This window comes from Chiloscyllium plagiosum, unplaced genomic scaffold (assembly GCF_037043375.1).
Source record: "Chiloscyllium plagiosum isolate Xiang-an unplaced genomic scaffold, Cpla_swu_hap1 HiC_scaffold_31, whole genome shotgun sequence".
NCBI lineage: Eukaryota > Metazoa > Chordata > Chondrichthyes > Orectolobiformes > Hemiscylliidae > Chiloscyllium > Chiloscyllium plagiosum.
In genome coordinates, this window is record NW_028270169.1 from 45,543,738 (window position 1) to 45,563,216 (window position 19,479).

The following is a 19,479-nucleotide window of genomic DNA, read 5'->3' on the forward strand; positions in this document are numbered from 1 at the left end:
GCCTGCAGCTCATTTAATTTGTTCCTTATACTCCTTGCATTTGTATAAAAAACTCTAATTTGGCTGGACATTCTACCCTGTCCTTCAGCAGCTTTTCATTATTTCTCCTTCTCAGCTTACTTAGTGTGCTTTTTTTTATAGGCCCTGCTTGTTTGTCCTCTTAGCCTCTTACCTTCTCCTCACATCATGACCTGCCACCCTGATTTCTACCTCCCTACCATACTAGTTTAAAAGCTCCCAAGTGGCACGAGGAAACCTCCCGGCACGGATATTGGTGCCCCTCCAATCTGGTGCAGCCCTTTTTTGTACAGGTCCCACCTGATCCTGGAAGAGATCCCAATAATCCAGATACCCAAATCCTTCCCTCCTACACCAGCTCCTCAGCCACGTATTCAGCTGTATTATCTTCCTATATCTGGCCTCATTAGCACATTGCATGGAGCGTAACCATGAGATTACAACTCTAGAGGACATGCTTTTTAATTTACTGCCTATCTCCCTAAATTCCTTTTGCTGGACCTCATTTTTCTTCCTGCTATATTTAACCATAGGGGAAATGCTTACTGTCATATGTTGTAGCCTTTTACTCTAATTTGTTTTTGAATCATTAGCATGATTGAATCTGTGTTTTCTTTTTTCAAAGTTTGGGCTTTTGCTAATTTTTGGAATTGACAAGCATAGTGAACCATCATATGAATGAAATAATGGAAAGTCATTACTACCTGTGAGACCATTTGCAATATGTCTTTATAAAACTGGTGCATAAAGATCAAACTAGATATGTGACTGAATTTTTTTTGAGAAAGTAAAATGCTACCATGTTCATAACTTGTGCCTAAAACGATACATACATACATGACTTCTGGTTATATTTTTCAGTAAATCACAGGATCTATCACATGTTCCATTTATTCCACAAATGAATTAATTTTAAGGAATGTGAATTCCCTCTAGCCACTGTCCATTCACCAATCATGTGGATCACAGTATTCTGTCACCCTGTTGTTGGGGCTGGAATCAGGAACTTTCTGAGAAATCTTCCTGACTTTTAAGTTTGGTATAGGATCTGAATTGCAAACCAGGAAATAGTAAGAAACGTTTCTTCTTTATGCAGGAAGTTAAAATAGAACAGTACCTGAAGGCGGCACACTAATGCAAGAAGCCTATAACTGTGGTAGATGCAGAAACAAATTGGCTTCAAGAGCAATTATTGCTCTGTGTGTGTGTCATTAAAATACCATCAGATTGATAGCATAGACAGCTTCCTTGTATATACCACTTTGTATCTAGTGTCATTCTATTTTAAAGCTCCAGCTACTTTAGACGTCTACTTGTGTATTTCATCTTTAATCTAATAATTGTACTTATTGTTGAGATATTGACAGATGAAGAATTAATGAAGGAGTATAATCTCCAAATAAACATGGAGGAAATGGAGTTAAGATTTATCCACGGTCTTTGTGTTACAAAGTCATTGATTAATGCTTTATAATGAGATAGATTTAACAATTGAAACAGTAGAACTATATTTATGATGAGATTTATCAGCTTGAATTCTGTGGGGAACTTTGTGTAAACCAGAGGTTTTTTCGAAATTAGAAAGATAGGGGAACATTTAAATTGGGTAGTCAGCACACAGCCTTTCCCTCACCTCCATATTAGGTGACATGCAACTAATTAATAGTAACTTCACAATCTCAACCTCTGCTGTTTAATCATTGTGGCTGGTGAAGTTAGAAGGTAGGCAGCCAGCTTTGCTACTGTTGGCTACTGTTGGGCAGGAGGAGGAGTTACCTGCTTTATAGGATCCATTGCAATGAAGCTAGCAACTTAACCTCCTTTTTGTGCAGCCTTTAGCCCCTAACACTATTCCAAAACCCCCATGACTTTGAGATTTCTAAGTCCTGCCTGCCTGCCTATCTTCAAGCATACATTCAAGTCTGGAAGACATTGCTTTCCTTCATTTCCTCCATAAAATCCACCCCTCTGTTTTAATAGCTTTTGCTAATTTTTGGAATTGACAGGCATAGTGAATCATCGTATGAATGAAATAATGGAATGAAATAGTGGCACTGTTTTGATCATTCTATCAGACAGCATAAAATTCTGTCTGTTAGAGTGATCAACAACCATGTTTTCAACCAGACCATTGTTACTATGTTCTAATTTGATAAAGAGAGAAGCAAAATATTCATTTAGTACTTTTGCCATATCTTTTGTTTCAGAAAGCAGCTTACCCTGCATTGGTAAGTAATCAAGGGATAGGTGATCTAAGAAGAGGAGCAATTCTTCCCGCCTCACCTAGGACCTTATCAGTTTTGGGTATCCTGTTTGGAACCGTGACAAATTGGGGAACTTCACTCTGGGTCTGGTGCCATAATGCCATATATTCAAAACCTACACTTACTACACAAATACAACAGGCATAAGTTACCAACAAAAGTTTTTGTTAAAAAATAAGACCCACACCTATACACAAAATCTCATCACCATTAACATGTTTTACATGTACTGTGATCACAGCTAAATGGTTTTGCCTTTGTCTCTAACACAGTCACTCTAAATGATTCACAAAATGTGAGACATTTTGAGGCATGATAAACATAAACACAAATTCTTATGAAATTAGTATTAAGTTATCCAAATGACAATATTCATCATAATGGCTTGCACTACACTTTTGTTGAAAGGTTTAACAGCTCTCCATCTCATGCTTCCCAGTTCCTTTCTCATTTTTGTACCACCTCCATCTCTTTTGATCATCTTCACCCTCTTTGTACTTTCCAGTCTCCTGTGTAACTCCTCACTCCCCTATGCAGACGCTGTCTTCTCTTAGCGGCTACTCTTTACACTTTGCAACTCATTGCTCCACAACTCCAAGCCCCGGTATCCTTTCCCCTGGCCAGCCACCCCAGGTTCTGGCTTCACCAGTCTTGCTTTCTATTCCACTGTCCAGCCTCACTACCTCTGTCCTGGGCAGGCCTTTTTCCTTCAACCTATAGCTTTGTTAAGTCACAATTCAATTTGCCTCTATCATATTCCAAAGTAGTGCATAATAGATTCCAGCCACTTGCTGGCTAAACTGAATTCTGTTTATTTTGCTGTTTGTTCTTTTAGCCATTCACGTAAAATTAGTGCTCTTTGGTTCTCAACCCTTCTGTTAAGTGTGTTAGCTTTTCCTTAGTTCTTCTGTCTAGGCTGCTCATGGTTTTGATCACCCCTATTAAATCTCCTCTCCTCCTTCTCTCAGGAGAAGAAACTCCACTTCTAAAATCTATCAATGGAGCAGAAGTGCTCCTTTCCTGAAATCATTCTCACAAATATTTTCTGTAACTTCTCTAAACCTTTACATAATTCCCAATGTGTGAACCCCAGAATTGGATACTTTATTAATTAGTTGATATTAAGCTTGGACTTAATTAAAATCTTATAGGAAAAAGGAAATTAAGGTGAATGGAATTTTATCTCTACCATTTCTGCCTACCTCCACTTCCATGGAAGGCAGGCACAATGGGGGAGGTATATAACTGGGTGACATTGCAGTGGTTCCATGCCCAAGGCCTGCCCACCTCTGCTAGTACATTATCAGTGACTAAGGTTGCACAGGCTATGTGATGAACTTGGGGACATTGTAGATAGCTGAGGAGTAGACTTATTACTTGAGCAACCTGTATCCAATGGTGGTGCCGCCCCAAACTTCTTTCCCTAACTCGGTTCTCTGTTTACCTTTCCCAGTACTACCAGCCTGCTCCTGACAAGAAGCTCATTCACCTTCAAATCTGGCTCCTATATGGGAGGGACTACCTGCAATGGCTTTTAGCTATTCACATAAAATTAGTGCTCTGTGGTTCTCAACTCTTCTGTTAAGTGTATTAGCTTTTCCTTAAAGAACTTGCAAAGAACAATCTTTCTTCTGGCATCACTGGGTCTGGAGAGCTGCTGGCCATATAATTGCATGGCAGCTCTCAGAGGCTGGATTGGAGCTGCACCTTGTCTCAATGAAAAGCCCAACTGCTATGCAAAGTGGAGATAAGCTCACCTTTAACTTTTTGGGGATAGTGGAGGTCTGGGCAACAATGTCCATATGAAACTCAGGCCTACAGTTTGTAGCTCTGGAAAATAATTACACTACTGTTGAGTGGTTCTTGAGCATGTAAGAGGATTAGGGGCACAGTTTCCTCAGCTCAGGTGGAAGTAAAATATGTAAATAAATTGAAGGATTCATACTTTTAAAACTGTTTTAACCTGTTTAATTTCAGAATATAACATTAACTTGATTGTATTCACTTCTAATTTCTTAGCAGTGAAAGTGTTCAGCCCAACGAAATCATTCAGTTGAATTTCGAGATGGAAAATTTTACAAGCCAGTCAGTGACAAGACGTATTCAATGGCATGTTGACTACCGTGGGAAAAATCCTCCTCCAGATTTGGACAAAGTGGTAACAGAGTTAGCAGTGATCCAAAAAGACATCCGTGCTATTGTACCACTCTCTATGGTAAGTTTGTGCCCAATGTTGAAAATTTATTGGTCAATGTCCAGTGATGTAATCTTGGTGTTCTTTATATTGGAGAGGTTTATTCTACATTTTTGAGTGTAAGTAGTTTATCTACAGCATAATAAACAAAATAGACTGTTAACATTCATAGGTATGGAGATATTAGGCTGGATTTTACATGGGTAAATGAGGCGAACCACCATCTTAGGATCCTTTTCCCACTGTTGTGAACTATACTTCTAATTTTGCATGTTTTCTTGATTTTTCTTATTCTACACTAACAGAAAGTAAAATAATTCAATAATACAGTCTCCTATATAAAACTAAATTACCACCCCTAAAATTATCTGTGCTAACATTGCAATTCTTTAACAAGTTATTATTCAGCATAGTTAGCGGCTGAATTTCATCTTCAAGTTATGCAATTTGAATCACAGGCAAGACAGTTCACCAACACTGGAGGTTTAAGTAAAGAAATGTCAAGGGTGGAATATGGGTATTCTAGGAATAAGAATATCCTTTTATTGTCACACACTCTATTGTAGGAGTACAGTGAAAAGTTTTTGTACAATGTCTGCCTTCTTATGGCAAGATCTTAGGTATACTTTGGATCCAGGAGAGGAATTAAAGTAATTGCATTACTTACAGAATTGTCCGCATTTCACATCAGTATCTGTTGTTTACCTATTTTGATATCTATATTTGATCATAGGTCAGAATGTAATGTACAAAACTTCCTGTTAATTCTTCAACAATACAAGTATAATTTAACGAGCAGAGTAAATTACAGTGGAGGGATAGAAGCTTATTTACAATTAACTGATTTATTTGTAGCACATAGAGTTGGGTATACAATAAGAAACAGTATCTATTGTATGCAGATATTGATTGATTTCTATGTATGTTCCACAATCAGATGATGAATAAAATAAATGTTGCTGTCGGCCGTTCCTATGATCTTGACAATTTTCCGTATACAAATGTAGCATTTTTATTCTCAATGCTTCAAAGCTGTCGCCTTCAACCTTCATGGTATCGTATTTTCATCCCACTATTAATCGAACACGCTTAAGTACTCTGTTTCTAATTGAATTATACACCTGCATGGAAACTCCTTCAAATGATTAAGAAGTCGTTTTTGCAATTACTGTCCTATTTATTTTCTCTTCTTTTAACTTCATATTGTGATTATATTCTGCAAAGAAGTAGTTCTATGTCCTTTATTTTTCAAGTATTCATTCAAAGAACGTATATTGGGAATTCTTTCTGTTTCTTGACTTCCAATGGCTTCATATTTCCATTTACTTTCACACAATATCGCTTGCAATCTCTATTTAGCAATTAGTAATGAATTATTGGGATCATGTACATTGTTATTTTTTGTTGATCATGAATCTAACTTCTAATATCATTTGGATTGTCCTAATTTAATACTGCTGTAAAGTGAAAAGTGGGTAAATTGACCAGTTCGCATTGACCCTTTCTAACTCAGGCATGTTACACAGTGAGATAGGCAAAGGAGACAAGAGTCGGAGGAAGGTCCAACACAATTTTGCTGAAAACCTTATGAAGGAGAACAATATTTATCAGACTCCACCATTGTACTTCAATTAAACTCTTTCAAACTCTTTTCAGGAGATTACAGTAAACAGTCTCAAATTTCTGAAAAAAAAGTCTCAAATCTACACCAGCTATCTACTTCTGACACGCTTGTCAAAGGATTCAGTACATCCGATTCACAGGTCCTGACTGCTGTAATAAAATGTTTGTCTGAAAGGATAGGCTATACCCATTCAATAAGGCTGGGAGATGTTGTTCTTCAGTCTTTGAGGATTGACTGATGTTTCAGGATCTGCAGTCATCGATTTGGGCTTCCCCTTTTGTCTGGGACTTGTTCTGATCTTTGACCATTTACTGAGCTGGTTTTCTGGATCTGGTCAGTCTAATGATGCTTACCATAAAGTACAAAGAACTGGAGGTGCTATGTAGCTCAGCGCTTTTTGAGATGCCTTTGAAGTAGTTGCAAAAACAGAGAGAGATGTGGGTCCAGGTTGCCTCTTTAATCCCTCAGTTTGCACCCTTCTCGAAGATTCTGTGGTCTGTGTCCAATACTAGAATTGGACTGAGGCAGGAAGATCCAATGAGGTGACTGCTCAGGTACACACAGACACCCACACACACCCTTATAGACACACACACTCCCACACTCACACATGCACCCCCTCACAGACTTAAGACACTCTGCACTCACTACACACACACACACACTTTCTCACACTCACAACCCCCACCCCAGACAGACACACACACACAGACAGACAAAGACCCACATGCACACATATATTTTGTGTGGTGAATTTGTACTTGCAGAGTTGCATTGCACTTTGCTCAAAAACTGCATACATTCATGTCGAACTCTGAGCTCAAAAACTGCATGAATTTATGTAAAACTCTGTTATCTCACTTTTTAGATTAGAATCAATCTAAACATCAGGTCATAGATAGAGAACACAGGGGGCTAACACCTTCAACATATTGTCTAGCTATCACCATTGTTAACAGCTAACCCGAGAATGCAACTTTTAAAAAAAGGGTTTTTGTGATTTACACATGAAAGAAGTGAAACTATCACTGTATTCTAACAGATGAAAGGCTTAACAGACAATCAATTTTTCAATGTATAATTTCAGTTACATCACACTGCAAATTTTTGCTATAAATTCTGTGTTACGATCGAGCCCTCCACAATCACCTGATGAAGGAGCGTCGCTCCGAAAGCTAGTGTGCTTCCAATTAAACCTGTTGGACTATAACCTGGTGTTGTGTGATTTTTAACTTTGTACACCCCAGTCCAACACCGGCATCTCCGAATCATGACATTTTAGGAAGGATGGGCCAAAATTTATGAAAAATCAGGTAAGTGTCAATTTCGGGGAAAAGCATGGCATATTTTTTCTCTGAGCCCGAGTGAGTAATCTCTTGCAATTTTAAGCCACTCTCCTCATTATACATGTATCAAACCTCTATTGTGTTTTTATTATGCTATTATGTGCTCTCCAGCAGCAGAAGTTAGGGTGAGTAAAACTCGCCGTATTGCCACTGCCAAGACCATGTATGGTTAGTGCCACCAGCACCATATTTAAAGCCCAGATGTGTACCAGTCAATCGTTACCAGCTACAAATTGCATTCACAATACACGGAATGTCATAGAGTCATACAACACAGAAAAAGCTCTTTGTCCCATCAAATCTGCATTGACAGTAACTACAACTAAAGGCATGTTAATCCCAATTTCCTGCTCTTGTCCCATATCCTTAAATGTTATGATGTGCTCTTTCCAATTTTTTAAAGGTTGTAAGGTTTCCAGCCTGCACTACCATTCCAGATTCCTACATCACTCTGATTGAAAAAGGTTTTTTTTCTCAAATCTCCTCCGAATCTCCTACCCATTACCCTACACTATGCCTTTTATAATTGACCCCTCAAACTAGACCAGAGACACATGGAATCTTTTCCCCTCATAATCTTATACACCTCAATCATGATACCCCTTAGCCTTCTCTGCTCTAAAGAAAGCAGTCCAAGCCTATCTAATCTCTCCTAATAGCTCAATTGCTCCATCCCAGGCAACATCCTAGTAAATCTCCTCTGTACCTCCTCTTGTGCTATCACATTCTTCCTACAGAGGTGATTAGAACTGCACACAATACTGCAGCTGTGAGCTAACCAACAGTCTGTACAACTCCAGCATTACCTCGTTCCTCATATATTCTGTGCCACATCTGATGAAAATAAAAATGACCCATATGCTTCTTAATTCACATGCTCTGCTGACTTCAGGGATCTGAGAATAATCACCCTAAGGTTCCCTATGTTCCTCTGAGCTACTTAGTGTCCTGCTATTCATTAAATACTCCCTCATCTTGTTTCTTCTTTTGAAGTGCATCACTTTGCACTTGGGAGAGGGAGGGAAAATACAGCTTCTGAGAGCACTGAGGTGGCACGGGTGACATTTCATCACAAACAGAAGCTCACAGGTTAATAAATATTGCAGTTTAACATCAGCACCTGTCTGATCAATTTTTATTGTAATTACAGCAGCAAGAAGCAAGCTACACAAACTACCTATCCATCATGATATACCATATGAGACCCTGTCTCAGGGAGCGTATTCTTTCACTAATGCTTGTGTAGCATAACATCTTGTCAATGTGGCAGTTCACATGTTGGAAAGCCTTCAAAAAGCTTTAAACCATTAATTCTTATTAAACCATAGCAAAAAGAAGAAATGAATGTTGCATTTGCTACTGGAAACAAACAGGAGCTACTTATTTTAGAGCAACAGATTTACAATCAATGAATGATCCCTTCATGCTTCTCAGATCTTTTGGAATAGAATGTCAACTAAGTCCTGTCTGGTTTGTTCTGCATTACATTTCAACACTGCATCATGCTTAATGTGGTCTTCCTCCTGTGCAATGTCCCCATTTTCCTTCTTGGAAGTCTTTCTCCTGGCTCTTCACATCCATCACATCCCAACTTTTCTTGTTCAAAGCATGCAAAGATTATGCAACATACTCTATCTGAACTGTACTGCAAGACTCCCCACACCAATCCAAGCATTGGGTCTTCATTTCCAGGAGGCCTAACGTCTACTCTATGATGGCGCTGATGGAAGAATGGGCTGCATTGCATCTACATGTAGTTTTAGTCAGGGGTTGTATAACAGGGTTATCAACCATGGTTGCAGAGGACCTTGTCACCCAGTAACATCCTTGGAAGGCATCCAGCCCTTGAAACAAAGCAGTTAACCCTCTTCGCTGTCCACTACACCTCCAATTTTGGTGTCATCTGCAAACTTACTAACTGTACCTCTTATGCTCGCATCCAAATCCTTTATGTAAATGACAAAAAATAGAGGACCCAGCACCGATCCTTCTGACACTCCACTAGTCACAGGCCTCCAGTCTGAAAAACAACCCTCCACCACCATCTGTCTTCTACCTTTGAGCCAGTTCTGTATCCAAATGGCTAGTTCTCCCTTTGTTCCATGAGATCTAACCTTGCTAATCAGTCTCCCATGTCGAACGCCTTACTGAAGTCCATATAGATCACATCTACTGCTCTGCCCTCATCAATCTTCTTTGTTACTTCTTCAAAAAACTCAATCAAGTTTGTGAGACATGATTTCCCATGCACAAACCACATTGACTATCCCTAATTAGTCCTTACCTTTCCAAATACATGTACATCCTGTCCCTCAGGATTCCCTCCAACAACATGCCCACCACTGAGGTCAGGCTCACTGGCCTATATTTCCCTGGCTTGTCTTTACCGTCCTTCTTAAACAGTGGCACCATGTTTGCCAACCTTCAGTTTTCCGGCACCTCACCTGTGACTATTGATGATACAAATATCTCAGCAAGAGGCCCAGCAATCACTTCTCTAGCTTCCCATAGAGTTCTCGGGTACACTTGCTCAGGTCCTGGGGATTTATCCACCTTTAACCATTTCAGGGCATCGAGCACTCCCTCCTCTGTAATCTGGACATTTTGCAAAATGTCACCATCTATTTCCCTACAGTCTATATCTTCCATAACCTTTTCCACAGTAAATACTGATGCAAAAATTCATTTAGTATCTCCCCCATTTTCTGTGGCTCCATGCAAAAGCCGCTTTGCTGATCTTTGAGGGGCCCTATTTTCTCCCTAGTTACCCTTTTATCCTCAATATATTTGTAAAAATCCTTTGGATTCTCCTTAATTCTATTTGCCAAAGCTATCTCATGTCCCCTTTTTGCCCTCCTGATTTCCCTCTTAAGTATATTCCTAATTCCTTTATATTCTTCTAAGGATTCACTCGATCTATCCTGTCTATACCTGACATATGCATCCTTCTTTTTCTTAACCAAACCTTCAATTTCTTTAAGGAGAAAGTGAGGACTGCAGATGCTGGAGATCAGAGCTGAAAATGTGTTGCTGGAAAAGCGCAGCAGGTCAGGCAGCATCCAAGGAACAGGAGAATCGACATTTCGGGCATACCAGCCTTCCCTTTCACCCTGACAGGAATATACTTTCTCTGGATTCTTGTTATCTCATTTCTGAAGGCTTCCCATTTTCCAGCCATCCCTTTACCTGCAAACATCTGCCTCTAATCAGCTTTTGAAAGTTCTTGCCTAATACCGTCAAAATTGGCCTTTCTCCAATTTAGAACTTCAACTTTTAGATCTGGTCTATCCTTTTCCATCACTATTTTAAAACGAATAGAATTATGGTCGCTGGCCCCAAAGTGCTCCCCCAGTGACACCTCAGTCACCTGCCCTGCCTTATTTCCCAAAAGAAGGCCAAGGTTTGCACCTTCTCTAGTAGGTACATCCATAAACTGAATCAGAAAATTGTCTTGTACGCACTTAAGAAATTCCTTTCAATCTAAACCTTTAACACTATGGCAGTCCCAGTCAATGTTTGAAAAGTTAAAATCCCCTACCATAACTACCCTATTATTCTTACAGATAGGTGAGATCTCCTTACAAGTTTGTTTCTCAATTTCCCTCTGACTATTGGAGGGTCTATAATACAATGCCAATAAGGTGATCATCCCTTTCTTATTTCTCAGTTCCACCCAAATAATTTCTCTGGGTGTATTTCCGGGAATATCGTCCCTCAGCACAGCTGTAATGCTATCCCTTTTCAAAAATGTCACTCCCTTATCTTCTCTTGCCTCCCTTTCTATCCTTCCTGTAGCATTTGTATCCTGGAATATTAAGCTGCCAGTCCTGCCCATCCCTGAGCCATGTTTCTGTAATTGCTATGATATCCCAGTCCCATGTTTCTAACCATGCCCTGAGTTCATCTGCCTTCCCTGTTAGGCCCATTGCATTGAAATAAACCCAGTTTAATTTATTAGTCCTACCTTGTCCCTGCCTGCCCTGACTGTTTGATTAATGTCTGTTCTCAACTGTACCAGTCTCAGATTGATTCTTTCCTAACTATCTCCCTGCCACACCCCCCCCGCCCCCGAGACCTTACTAGTTTAAATCCTCCCTTCTTGTACTGGTCACTTCTACCCCAAAAGAGATTCCAATGATACAAAAATGTGAACCATTCTCCCATACACCAGCTCTTCAGCCATGCATGCATCTGCTCTATCCTCCTATTCCTGCCCTCAGTAGCTCGTAGCACTGGGAGTAATCCAGATATTACTACCCTTGAGGACCTGCTTTTTAAATTTCTGCCTAACTCTCTGTAATCTCCCTTCAGAATTTCAATCTTTTCCTTTCCTATATCGTTGGTTCCAATGTGGACAATGACCTCTTGCTGGCCTCTCTCCCCGGTGAGAACATTCTGCACTCTCTTTGAGTCATCCTTGATCCTGGCACGAGGGAAACAACACACCATTCTGCTTTTTCTCTGCTGTCCACAGAAACATTTGTCTGTACCTCAGACTACAGAATCCCCTAACACAATTGATCTCTTGGAAGCCGACGTATCCCTCATTGCATTCGAGCCAGTCTCAATACCAGAAACTTGGCTGTTTGTGCTACGTTCCCCTGAGAATCCATCACCCCCTACATTTTCCAAAACAGCATACCTGTTTGAAATGGGTATATCCATAAAAGACTCCTGCCTTAGGTGCTGACCTCTCTTACCCTTCCTGGAGTTAACCCATCTATGTGACTGTGTCTGAGACTTTACCGTTGAAACTTTATTGCTGGAACAGCACAGCAGGTCAGGCAGCATCCAGGGAACAGGAGATTCGACGTTTCGGGCACAGGCCCTTCTTCAGGAATCTGAAGAAGGGCCTGTGCCCGAAACGTCGAATCTCCTGTTCCCTGGATGCTGCCTGACCTGCTGTGCTGTTCCAGCAATAAAGTTTCAACTTTGATCTCCAGCATCTGCAGACCTCACTTTCTCCTCTGAGACTTTACCCCCTTCCTATAACTGCCATCCATCACATACTGTTGCTGTTGCAAATTCCCTATTGCTTCTATCTGTCTCTCCAACCGATCCACTCGATCTGACAAGATTCGCATCCAACAGCATTTATGGCCGATATAATCCGCAGTAACCCTTAAACTCTCTTTAAACTCCCACATCTGACAAGAAGCACATATCACTGCAAAGGCCATTTTTGCTCCTTCACAATCTACAGACCCAGAAAATAACACCGTCTTATTCCTCTACAAAACACTGCACCAGGTTAAATCAATAACTATGGCTTATATTTTAAGTTTAATCAAGAGACTTATCTCCAAAAACATGTAATCAAGAAAGAACCCACTGTACTCACTAATACAGCCTTTCTCTTGGACAGACTTAAAACAACAATTAACTTATCTGATTCTGTGTTGTGAACTTCACCCAAACCGGTTCCTCCAAGATTAGTTGTGAAATTCACTGTTTGTTAATTTTCCCAGATGCACTCTGATGTCCAGTGACACATGAATTCAAAAACAGCAAAGGCAGTAACTGTGCAGGTTCTCTCTCTCTCTCCTGCACTGTCCTCACCATGTGCATTTGATTACTATTGTCCCTTTTAAAACTGCAATTGTTTTGACTTTTTTTTCCAAAACATTGCTGCTCCTGGAATTCGAGGAAATCATCTCCAGCACCTAAAATACCTCAAAAAAAGGAGCAGCTCTTACAGCCAGATATTTTTCCCGTCCTCCATCTTGGATTACCCAGAATCCTTAAATTGTACGTTGATAGAATGGATTCCTTTTCTGTTCACAAAGTTAGCCATTTTATGATACGGTCCTTTCAACACAACTTGTGTAGAGTTTATTACACTCGGCACCCGGCCGAAGCCAGCTGTGTTGGCTATAGCATTGACCTCATCGCACAGAAACGAGATAGAGTGGTGAGGTCTAGCACAATATCATTAGTAACAGCCTTGATATGTTTATAGTTTGGGAATTGAGAGATCCCACACAGTCCCGAGTGTTTCCTTGGAAGCAGTCAGTTGCTTAAAAATTTAGTTGACACCTTGATGGAAACTGGGATGGGATGGCCCACACTTCAGATTGCACATCCAGTTCCAGCAGATGACACAGTGTGTGACAGTGTCCCAGGACATCTTTAGTCTATAGTGGCAATGTTCCTCACTCAACTGGAAGAAATAGCACCAAGAACAATAGACTCTGGGTCTCCTATAATTCCTCTTCATTCTGAAGGGACTTCCAGCTGCGAATTCTTTGTGTGATAAGCCCGAGAACTGAGTTCAGACACTGACCTTGACTGACTGTGGTAATACACCATGACTGATGACAGTCCTCTTGTCTTGATTAAGGACTACTCCCCTCAGACCTTGAGACATGACCATTTGGCTGAATACATGCTGTATATTTGCCATATAATCTAATGGCACGTACTATAGTTCTGATACTGATATAACACGGTGCATAGAACAAATATCTACCTCCTTGACTGATTACTGTGACAACAATGGCATGATGCTTCTAATGGCATGGTAAGACTAGATTTCTGAGAGTCTTTAAATTCTGAGTGAGGCAGCAACGCACTAACATACGAGCAGATATGCAATGAGCAACCAAGATGACGTGAAGTGAGTGAGCGCTAAAAGGGAAACTGAAGGGCCCTATAGTGCACCCTGGTTAGATACTCGAGATGGATGCCTGTGCTTCCACACAAGGAGACCTAGCAGCAACATTGCAATGCAAAGCATTTATGCAGCTCGAAGTGCAGCCTTGAAATGTGAATACTGTTCCATGTTAGTCACGCTGATGCCATAATAATGTGATGAGACTGGTGCATTTCTAATGCCAAACTCTGTGGATGGGGTGTGGAGGTGATGGTTGCAAACGAAGAAGACACCAAGATGTTGGGGACTGCTAACCAAGATGGAGGCCTGGTGAGAAAGCAGTGAGCTGGAACTGCCAGATTCCTACTCTGAATTTCATCTGGAATTGTCACAGTCTGGTTTCCCTCCACTGCATTGGAGAATAGGAAAAGGCATGTAAATGATATGAGATGAAATATTAATACAAGCAAATTGAATGCTCATCACTTACTAGTGAGATTCTCATCTCACCATTCAAAACTTGAGTGGAAGTAAAGAATTTAATTTTTTCTAATCTTGTCATACCTTCCCAACTGATTCATCATTGCCCACATGGTTCAGAGGCTCAGAAAATTCAACCTGATGTGAGTACTTGGGAAGAGTACAGAGGAGATTTACAAAATTGGTTTCAGGGTTGAAAAATTTCAATTGTGAAAAGATTGGACAGATTGGGACTGTTTTTCTTGGAGAAGAGAACACTAAGACCAGGTCTTATGGATGTTTTCAAAATTGGATGTATGGACAACATAGTTAGGGAGAAACTGTTCCCATCTGTGGGAGTATCACGAACCAAAGGAAACAATTGAAATGTATTTTTCAAATGAAGGAAATGTAAGATGAAAAAACCTTTTTCAAGCAGTAAGTATAGTCTGGAATGTCCTGCATGGAATTGGCGGATGCAGGTTCAATCGCCAAATTCAAGAACCCATTAGATAATTATTTAAATAGAAACTATGGGCAGTGTTATGGAAAAAGATGAGATTGGTCTGAAGTCAACAGCCAGTGCAAACACAATTTGTTGAATGGCCTCTTTCTGCACCGTAACAATTCTGTGGTTCTGATTGTGTGAACTTTAGCAGTTGTCTTTTAGATTGGCTTGTTTTATGTTTTCTAAGTTTTAAACTTAAATTTTCCTTTGAGAAGCAATCATTATTCTGTGGAAAATCAGTAACAATGGGCTGCCTTTTGATCCTTTGAAAAATAACTCTTCTTTTATGTCTTGTTTATTAATCTTGGTAGTAATCGGGCTTACCTTTAATGTCTTTTAGTAAATATTTTGCTGGAGTGCTTTTAGATGTACAATTTTGTCATTAGCTTAAGTTCAAATAAAAATAGAATCATTCGGTCGAATGACATAGAAGGAGACCAGTTTGCTCATTGTGTCTCTCGGATCTTTGAGCAATTTAATCCCATCCTCTGTTTCTTCTCCATAGCTCTACAAATATTTCCTTTCCAAATATGGTAGGGCACAGAGGGTGGTGATGGAGGATTTTTTTTTGGACTGGAGACCTGTGACCACTGGAGTGCCACAAGGTTTGGTATTAAATAAATTATTTGGATGAGAATATCGGCAGCATGGTTAGTAATTTCGCAGATGATACCAAAATTGGTGGTAAAGTGGACAATGAAGATGATTATCGAAGAGTAAACAAGATCTTGATCAATTGGGTTAATGGGTTGAGGAGTGGCAGATGGAATTTAATTTGGATAAATGTGAGGTATTGCATTTTGGTAAACAAACAAGGACAGAACTTATACAATTAATGGTTGGGCATGGGGTAGAGTTGTAGCACAGAGAGACCTGGGATTTGGGTACAGAATTCTTTGAAATTTGCATCACGGAGAGACAGGTTGGTTAAGACAGCATTTAGCATGTTTGCCTTCATTGCTCAGATTTTTGAGTTTAGGAGTTGGGAAAACATGTTGAAGTTGTAGAGGACATTGGTAAGGCCACTTCTGGAGTACTGTGTGCAGTTCTGGTTATCCTGTTACAGGAAGGATATTATTAAATAGAGGACGGTTCAGAAAAGATTTTCCAGGATGTTGCAATGAATGGAGAATTTGAGATAAAAAAATTGACTGGTTAAGCTGGGCTTTCTTCACTGGAGTTTAGATTAGAGTGGTGCTAGAAAAGCACAGCAGGTCAGGCAGCATCCAAGGAACAGGAAAATTGACGTTTCGTGCAAAAGCCCTTCATCAGGAATGGAGGCAGGGAGCCTCAAGGGTGGAGAGATAAGTCGGGGTGGCGGTGGGGCTGGGGGGAAGATAGCAAATCGGACAGTAGGTGAATGGGGGTGGGGAGGGAGATGATAGGTCTGAGAGGAGGATGGGGGAAGTAGCAAAGAGTACTATAGGTGAATGGGGTGGGGATGGAGGTGATAGATCAGAGGGAGGGTGGAGCGGATAGATGGGAAGGGAGATTGGCAGGTAGGACAGGTCATGAGGACAGTGCTGAGCTGAAAGGTTGGAACTCGGTGGTGGGCAAGTTGTTGGAGGGAATCCTGAAGGACAGGATGTACATGTATTTGGAAAGGCAAGGACTGATTCGGGATAGTCAACATGGCTTTGTGCGTGGGAAATCATGGCTCACAAACTTGATTGAGTTTTTTGAAGAAGTAACAAAGAGGATTGATGAGGGCAGAGCAGTAGATGTGATCTATATGGACTTCAGTAAGGCATTCGACAAGGTTCCCCATGGGAGACTGATTAGCAAGGTTAGATCTCATGGAATACAGGGAGAACTAGCCATTTGGATACAGAACTGGCTCAAAGGTAAAGACAAATGGTAGTGGTGGTGGAGGGTTGTTTTTCAGACTGGAGGCCTGTGACCAGTGGAGTGCCACAAGGATCAGTGCTAGGCCCTCTACTTTTTGTCATTTACATAAATGATTTGGATGTGAGCATAAGAGGTACAGTTAGTAAGTTTGCAGATGACACCAAAATTGGAGGTGTAGTGGACAGCGAAGAGGGTTAACTCAGATTACAACAGGATCTTGACCAGATGGGCCAATGGGCTGAGAAGTGGCAGATGGAGTTTAATTCAGATAAATGCGTGGTGCTGCATTTTGGGAAAGCAAATCTTAGCAGGACTTATACACTTAATGGTAAGGTCCAAGGGAGTGTTGCTGAACAAAGAGACCTTGGAGTGCAGGTTCATAGCTCCTTGAAAGTGGAGTCGCAGGTAGATAGGATAGTGAAGAAGGCATTAGGTATGCTTTCCTTTATTGGTCAGAGTATTGAGTACAGGAGTTGGGAGGTCATGTTGCGGCTGTACAGGACATTGGTTAGGCCACTTTTGGAATATTGCGTGCAATTCTGGTCTCATTCCTTTCGGAAAGATGTTGTGAAACTTGAAAGGGTTCAGAAAAGATTTACAAGGATGTTGCTAGGGTTGGAGGATCTGAGCTACAGGGAGAGGCTGAACAGGCTGGGGCAGTTTTCCCTGGAGCGTTGGAGGTTGAGGGGTGACCTTATAGACGTTTACAAAATTATAGGATAAATAGACAAAGGCTTTTCCCTGGAGTAGGGGAGTCCAGAACTAGAGAGCATAGGTTTAGGGTGAGAGGGGAAAGATATAAAAGAGACTCCTAAGGGGCAACTTTTTCACGCAGAAGGTGATACGTATATGGAATGAGCTGCCAGAGGATGTGGTGGAGGCTGGTACAATTGCAACATTTAAGAGGCATTTGGATGGGTATATGAATAGGAAGGGTTTGGAGGGATATGGGCCGGGTGCTGGCAAGTGGGACTAGATTGGATTGGGATATCTGGTTGGCATGGACGGGTTGGACCGATGGGTCTGTTTCCATGCTGTACATCTCTATAACCTGTTTCACTGGCAACTTTCAAATCCACACTTCTGCCACCTACAAAAATAAAAGCAACATATGCACGGGAGCACTATGATCTGCATGTTTCATCATTATGAGTTGAAATTGTGTTGATAATCATTATGGACCAGACCAAACCTCCTAAAAATGTATTAAGGTAATCTCCCAGCCCCCAACTTTTCTTTATTTTTAAAGGTAAGTGTAAGGCATTGTGTTCCAGATGTAATTTGATTGGTCAAATTACCAGGCTTGAACCAAAACACACTTTTTTCATACCCAGTAGTTAGTGTACAATCAAAAGAAAGAAGAATTGGAATAACTTAACTCTATGGGAAACCTTAACAGAATAATATATTATTTACCAACTGAAAAGCAACTCTTCCATTACAGTAATATCCCATAAACGCACCCTTGGCAAATTCAGTAAAATAGATTCTCTCAAAAGCAATTCTACAGTCCAGGAGGAAAGAACATCAAGAGAAAACTCATAGAGAGAGAATTCAAGCATTTTGCTGTAATAGCAAAAGCTGTATAGCAGCTTCCAAACTCAAAAGGCTACTGAAAATTAGACTAAAATCCTCATTCTGTGGGAGGTTGACCCTTATTCCTTCATGCTGATTCTATTCTTCCAACTTTAAGAAAAACCCAAGGCTTACAAGTTGTTTACTTTATCAGTTGAGAACAAACCACTTGTCACCTCTGTCTCAGCCTGTCTGCATAAAAAAACACCAGGACAAAATACACCTCCTAAAGCCATAGTATCATCACATAATGCTTCACTATCACTGTGTCAAAGCTTTAAATTTATTGATTCACAGGATCTAGGTATGTATGACCAGGCTTGCAAATACACCCTCTAGAACTCAGCGAGTTTAGTAATTAGCAATACTACCGAGCCTCTCTTGTTGATTGACAATGAAGGCTCCAGCTAGATCATATTTCGTGCCCTCGTCATCCTCAGTGCAAGCTCCATTTACGTATACTATGGAAGAGAATTGATTCCTCAGCTACCCACCTTCTCAAGGGTAATCAGCAAGAGGTTCCAGTATTCATCCTGATGCCATGAGATTTTACAGGATGCAGTCAATGTTGAAGAATCCCATGACATTTCCCTCCTGACTGCTTACAACTGAGCTACCATATCTGGTGGTTCAGGACATACCCAAGGTTGGTGATGATGACACCTGATATATTGTAAGTAATTCTATGAGTATGATAATGTCAGGCTGTTGCCTGCCTAAACTAGCATCCATCATTTTGACAAAAGCCCTCAGATGTTAGTAAGAAGGACATTGTTGTTTCAACTGGTGTGCTGTTGTCCTTCTAGTGCCTAGGTCAATGCCAAATGGTCCATCTGATTTCATTCCTTTCTTTCTATTTTACAGTGATTTGATACAATTGAGTGATCTGCTTGACCAGTTCAAAAGGCATTTAAGAGTCAACCATATTGCTGTGGGTCTGGGATATAATGTATACCAGACCAATTAAGTATTCCAGAGTTGCTTCCCTGAAGGGCATTAATGAACCAGCTGAAATTTTTGAACAATCGATAAAGATTTCATGGACATAATT

General features: G+C 40.5%; 1 protein-coding gene across 4 annotated transcripts in view; it reads left to right on the forward strand.

Annotated features, from left to right (window-relative positions):
* Positions 1–19,479, forward strand: part of tmem132e (transmembrane protein 132E) — a 726,703-nt gene that overhangs the window by 453,861 nt on the left and 253,363 nt on the right. For all 4 annotated transcript variants that reach the window (XM_087977485.1, XM_043718710.2, XM_087977486.1 and 1 more), the window contains one exon: positions 4,302–4,497. In XM_087977485.1, coding sequence (XP_087833611.1) covers positions 4,302–4,497 — 196 coding nt within the window. The remainder of the gene's footprint in view (positions 1–4,301; positions 4,498–19,479) is intronic.